General features: G+C 35.9%; 1 protein-coding gene across 1 annotated transcript in view; it reads left to right on the forward strand.

Moving 5' to 3' along the window:
- ATF6 (activating transcription factor 6) overlaps positions 1 to 6953 on the forward strand; it is a 214950-nt gene that overhangs the window by 43276 nt on the left and 164721 nt on the right. The window contains exons 8-9 of the mRNA XM_024751633.1: positions 1232 to 1417; positions 2340 to 2431. Coding sequence (XP_024607401.1) covers positions 1232 to 1417; positions 2340 to 2431 — 278 coding nt within the window. The remainder of the gene's footprint in view (positions 1 to 1231; positions 1418 to 2339; positions 2432 to 6953) is intronic.

The raw sequence follows: 6953 nt of genomic DNA on the forward strand, positions 1-6953 counted from the left end.
TTTTGCTCAGTAAGTTTTGATTATGGTAGCTATTGTGGGTCATATTACATAGTTTTGGTTTCCAGGGTATAAAATCTAGGGGGAGAGAGAGTCAACATTTTTGAGACAGTTGAGACCATTAGAGTGTTCAGGTGTATCTTCCAAATTATATGGGCATAAGAAATTCAGATAATATAAAAACTCCGAGTGGTTTATCATAGTTAGAGTTTGGACGGTCCTTAATATTAGCTTAGTAGAGGAGACAGCATTCCAAATTGGAACAAACAGTATGAATAAAGGAACGAGTTAGGTGTGTATGAAGATCATACACACCTTAAATGTTAAGATTGGAGGGTGTGGTGTGAATAGTTGTGGGGATAGAGAAGTAGGGGGTGGTCACATTATGGAAGATCTTGAAAGCAAAGGTGGGTAGCTAGAATGCACGACTAGCTTGCTTTTGCAATGGAATAGCAAGATTAAAATGTTTTTAGGGGAAGGAAGTTACCTTAGAAATGGTAGACAGAAGGAGCCTGAAGCCAATTAAAGTAGTTAGGAGGCTATTGTAGTAGTCTAGAGATGAGTTAATGAGTGCCTGCATTAGGAGAATGGCAGTGGAAATAGAAAGGAGTGACAGAGACACTTTCACTGAAAGAAACTTGGTCATCAGTATATCCTCAATACATATTTAGTGAGTAAGTGGGAGGTTGAGAGAGGGAGTAAACTTAGACAGTGAAAGAAAAATAGGTTACTGGTCACATCTTCCATTATATCCTGAGAGATACCACTGATATAAAATGAATAGATTTTTTAAAAAATAGAGGGAGATAATGAGTTCAGTTTGCACATAGTGAATTTCAAGTGATGGTAACTCTACAAGTAGAAGTGGCCTTATAGGTAATTGGATATATGGTTCTGAAAAATAGTCAATTCAGGGCCTGCGATATAGATTAAAGGTGTCTGTATATATACATACATATATACGTAGTGTTTCTAAAGGGAAAATTGGAAGATCAATAAATAAGCCTTAGAAAACACCAGAAGAAAACGTTTAACAGGTTTTTTTTTTCGTTTAACAGGTTTTAGAAGGCCTTATTTAATTATTTGATTTCAATTTACTTTGAGTAATATTTTTTAAAACAACCAGTAACCTGTGTTTTGAACAGTTTGTTAAAGATAATTGTAAAAATCAGTATATTCTTAACTGATCTGATCCTAAAATTCAAATATTTTGATTCACTGTAACTTTTCCTAGATTGCTGTGCTAAGGAGACAGCAACGTATGATAAAAAATCGAGAGTCAGCTTGTCAGTCCCGCAAGAAGAAGAAAGAATACATGCTAGGGTTAGAGGCAAGGTTAAAGGCTGCCCTTCTGGAGAATGAGAAGCTGAAGAAAGAGAACGGATCCCTGAAGCGGCAGCTGGATGAAGTTGTATCAGAGGTGAGTGATGGTTGTGATACAGCCAGGATAATGGGTTAAAGTGTTCTTTTTTTCTGATAAATCAATTAGAAATTTTACATTTTAAATTGAATTGTGTAAAATAATAGTACTAGGAAAAGGCAGGCACGATAAACCCCAAAACATTTGTAGTAAGCATAAAGTATTGGAAAGAGGAGGTTTTGAATTGTACCTCACAAGCTGTATATAAAAGTTGTCTTCTTTTCCTGGGTTTCTCCTCACTTATTACCATAGCACTCTCTTGTGTTTTTTTTGACTAAATGAATCACATTGAGGCTCCTAAATAGTCCCACTAGGTCTTCCCTTTTAAAAAAGAAAACAATACAAAATAAAAACTTGTTAATGTTTTCTTGGTCTACATGACCACTATTATGTTTTCTATTTTGTTGCCATGCTGGTCCCAGCAAGGTTAATCTTCTCCTCAGTTCTGTTGATGAAATCTGCTGCTTTCAGGATTTCCTACTGCAGTGCTGTTCTGAACCAAATTGATGCCTCTGGCTACTGAGTGGGGCTTCTTATATTGCTCTTTCTATCTTTCCTTGAGCATATGGGAATATTCCATTATGTTACTGAAAACAATGATTTAATGGGGAGAGACAAACCACAGAAGTATCTTAGGATTGTTTGAAGATCCATAAAATTATAAAAATTGTTGAATTCTTTCCTTTTGGGTGAGGATGCCTCTGCCACAGGGTGGCTGCTATGTTTCTCCTCTCCTGCTACTCTCCTTTTCTCTCTCTCTGGAAGGTTCTGCTCTAGTCTTTTGGAAAGTACTATTTCCTCACATTTGCGTTTTGTTTAAGTATTCACATAACTGGTGAAGAGGAGAGGTGTTGTTTTAGATGTTGCTTTTTGTGAGATTGATGTGTAGTTCAATTGTATTTAATATGGTCCTTTTCTTTAGAACCAGAGGCTTAAAGTTCCCAGTCCGAAGCGAAGAGCTATCTGTGTGATGATAGTTTTGGCATTTGTAATACTGAACTATGGACCCATGAGGTAAGTGTGTAGATATTTATTTTGGATACTAATGCTAAAAATTTAAATTCTTGTTATTTATTATTCTAGCTCTAGTCATAAGCTAGGGAAAAATGGATTTGTTTTGTTCTTCACCTAGGTCTGGCAGAAAGTTCATGTTTTTTAATGAAGAAAGCCTTAAGTTATTCAACAGATCACTGATGAAGCAGAATAATGAACTGATTAGAATCATGGGCATTGAAATTAGACTGCCTGAGTTCAAATCCTATCTCCTCCACTTAGTAACTTTGTTGTCTTAGGCAAGTTACTTAATCTCTCTATGCCTCAGTTACTTACTTTTAAAATGTGTTTATAAGAATAATATTACCTACCTCAGTACTATGATACTTGAGTATCAGAGATTATAAGGCACTTGGGTGGCTTCCTCCCTAGCTATAAAATAAATAGGTAGAGCAATAATTCTCAGTTTCTTCTTTAGTAGATTTGGAATGTGAATCAGTATAAATATTTTAAGGATCTAGCTGAACTGGGTTCAGGTTTTCAGCTAAATCACAGCTAAGAAATGCTGCTTTTGTGTTGGAGTCATAGAATACTAGAATTCAAAGGGATCTTAGAAATCATCTTTTTCAGACTCCCACTAACCATGGCACACTCAACACATGATCAAAATCAGCATCCTAGGTGTTGGGGAGTCAAGAGTAGTTAGACAGGGGCCGTGCCTTTAAAGATGTCGTGATCCAGCTGGAGGAGAGACATGTAAAAGGATGACTACAGGATAATGTGATGCATGTCATAACATCAGTATGAACAAAGTACTAAAAGAATATAAATGAGAATATGGATTCCTTGAGGAGAAGGTTCATGTCATATTGATAGATGCTCAAAACATTTTTTTGTTGAATGACAGAATGGTAAGGGACATCCCATAGAGGAAGCTGAATCTTAAAGTGTGATGACAGTCTGCCAGGTGGAAAGTATGGGAAAGGCATGCCAAGCAGAGGGAGCAGCATGATAAAAGGCACAATTATGAAATGGCCTGACATTTTCAGAAAAAAAAATGAAAAATTCAGTGCATTTTTATATATGTGGGAGTGTGTATGAGGAAATATGGCTAGCAGTATAAGTGGGGGCCAGATAATGAAGGGCCTTGTATGTTGCTATATGCAGCGCTACTGTAAACCAGACATTCCTGAGTTTTTAGGCAGAGGGTAACGTAATCAGTTTTGTATCTTAGGAAGATGACTCTGAGGGTGGTATTGAGAATGGATTGGATGGAGGAGAAACTATTGGCAGAGACAGCATTAGGAGGCTGTTGGTGTATTTAAGGTAATAGATGAGAGCCTGAACTTAGACTATGGTGATGGAAAGGATGGACTGTCTCAGGGTACATCTCTGAGATAGACTCTGGGATTTGATGACGAATACAGTGTGGAACATGAGGAAGAAAAGAGAGAAATTAAACATAATTCCAAAATTTCTATCTTGAAGGACTGAATGGTGATGCTGTAATAGGAGGTAGCCAACATAGAAAGATGAATAGTTTTATGATGGAAGACAATGGTTTTTATTAGTAGTATGGGAAATTTGAGATAGTGACTAGATATTGGGAATTACCATGATAGATAGGTAGATAGACAAACAGAGATGTTAGTGGAATAGCTGAGATTATCCAAGGAGAAAAATAGAGGAAGAAGAGTAATAAGAATCTGAGGGAATCAGCATGAGCAGTAGATCGACTCAGGAAAAGAAACTTAGAGTGAATAGGGTTAGGGACAGAATGAGAAGAGAATGGTTTTCTGAAGCTAAGGATGAAAAGTGTTTTAAGAGGGCCTTGAGCAGTGATATCACATGCTGAGGGCTTGAGAGAGGCAGAAAGCTGAGACAGGAACATTGAATTTGGTAATTAGCAGCTCAGTAGTAATCTTGGAAAGCAGATTTATAAGGGAGAGGAGCGAAATCTATATTAAAATTAGTTGAGAACTGAAATAAGTTGAATTAATCTTTTATTAATAAAACTTTAAAGATTTTCAGACAGAGAAATTAGAGAAAAATAGTATAATGAACCCCTTTTTTCACATGTTTGATGGGCAAACTAGGTCACTCCCATTTTATTCCTATGTAGTTGGTTTCTAAAAAATAAAATATAGATCTCGTATTGGACTTTTGTTATTGTTTGGTGTTAGCACAATTCCCCAGAGCATTTGATACCTCATCATGGAGCCCCAGAGACCTATCTACTTTTTAATTAGTTCACTAAGGCAACTCAGTGAAAAGAAGGCATAATTCTGAGTTGACTTATTTTTGAAAGTCCACACTATATTAGACAAGTTACATAAAATATGCTGAAGAGATACCTGGAGTAAGCCTTTGAATTATTAAAAAATTATTTTACTACTTTATTCATTATTTACGCTTGACATTTTACCCATATTTTTCATATTAAAATTATTTTGTCATTTTAATTTTTGTATTTGAGGACTGGGACTTCTTTATTCATGAAGATCTATCTCTTGATTAATAAAGGAGAAAAGAAACATGCTAATCAAAACTTTGTCATCCTGACTTAGGAACTTGAAAATAATTAAATTCCTTGAATAAAGTGAATCGGATTACTGTGGAGTGAATACAGAGTCACTAACAGCTCTCAAAATGAAGCGTTTTATACTGGGACCCTCAGTACCAGAGGGGGCTTCATGGGTGTAGGCCATTTGTTAGAACTTCTCCAGCTACACTCATTTCTTCCTTTCAAAGTCTCTTTTATATAATGACTTTTTCCACTGACTTTCCTCTGTGACTTTTGCCACAGCCATTGAGGATAACAGAGCCATAGGTTTCAATTATTATCTTATATTTAAATACCAGTTTTTAAAGGTGACCATTAGTAGTTATACCCTGAAGATTCTTTTATCATTACAGAGGTTGCTACTTTTCCTTCTCCTTTTGAATGCTCTTTGGACTACCTGGAACCCCAGGGCTCTACACTTTGAGAACTGCTGCCATAATTAATTTAACCATTTTCCTATTAATGGGCATTTAAATTATTTCCATACACACACACACACACACGGTATTGTTTACATACGTGGAGTCTGTATTGTGTGTGTGTGTGGAGAGAGAGAGAGTAGCAGACTGGAGTTAGAAGGCATGAATATCTGAAAGTGTAATAGATTCTGCCAAATTGCCTTCCAAAAAGACTGTCCCAGTTTACACTCCCACCAGCAGGTGAAAGGAAGGTCCATTTCTCTACACCTTTCCTAACATGGATATTGTAAGTGTTTTTTAATATTTACCTATCTTCTGGATCAAAAATGTTATCTTAACATTTTTGCAGCCACAGTGGCCTCCTTGCTCTTCCTCAAACACACTAATGATGTTCCTGCTTCAGTTTCTTCACATTTATTATTCCTACTGCCTGGAATGCTCTTCCTCCAGTGGCCTTCCTTCAAGTGTTAGCTCAAATGCCACCTCAATGAGACTGTCCTGGACTGCCTTCTCTAAATTGCCACCCCTGCTCCTGCCACCACACTTCCTATTCTCTTTTTTCTTTTACTCTTCTCCATAGTACCTCTTGTCTTCTAGTATACTGTATAATTTACTTATTTATTTTCTTTATTTCCTTGCAGATATTTTCATGTTTTTTGTTTTACAGTGCTTAGAACAGAGCCTGGCACATAGTGGTCTCTCAATAAATATTTTTGGTATGAATGAATATGTTCCCCCTACCCTCACCCCCCATTAGTAGTAAGTTATTTTTTGATAAGTCTTTAGCTAGTTGTATTTCTCTTTTAAAAGGATTACTTGTAATCTTGACCAAAAAATCTTTTCTTTTGGTATGAGTTGCTGTAAACCTACTTGCATGTATTAAATATGTATCTAGTGTTTATTGACAAGTAACCTGCTTGGTATACTCGGCATATATTTACTAATTCCTATTTTTGTACGTTTATGTACACCATTCCTAAACTGAAAGAACTTCCTTCCGTCTTTCAACTTATGTTTTAGTCTCTCCCCACTGACATTCTTGATATTGTTTTATTCAAGTGCTTCTCACCAGTTATCAATTTGTTACATTTTCTTCCACTTGTTGAAGTTGTGCTTTGTGCTGTTACTGTTTCTTATGCATATTTTGTCACAGGTGTAAAGTCTTACATCATGTTGTCTAGTTCTTTAATTTTGTCCTGTAGAGACAAGACAGTGTTCATCCCAGAGGAGATACACAGTTATGTGTGTTCATTTGCTATTTCTCAAAAGCTGTGTGCTTTTAGTTCCTCGTTTCTTATCTAGGCTATATGAGGTACTTATTATTTATTCAGTCAGACATACAGCAAATATTTTTAGAGGACTATTGTTTGCCAGGTACTGAGCAAGGAGCCAGGAATGCAAACATGAATAAAAGTCTAGTAAGAGAAGCACATATGTAAACAACTGTAGTATGAAAAAGAATTATGTAGATGTTGTATAAAGGTAGGGGCATATTCTTTTTTTTTTAATATATATATATATTTTAAAATATTTATTTATTTATTTGGTTGCACTGGGTCTT

This window comes from Neophocaena asiaeorientalis, unplaced genomic scaffold (assembly GCF_003031525.2).
Source record: "Neophocaena asiaeorientalis asiaeorientalis breed wild unplaced genomic scaffold, Neophocaena_asiaeorientalis_V1.1 scaffold156, whole genome shotgun sequence".
In the NCBI taxonomy this organism is placed as follows: domain Eukaryota; kingdom Metazoa; phylum Chordata; class Mammalia; order Artiodactyla; family Phocoenidae; genus Neophocaena; species Neophocaena asiaeorientalis.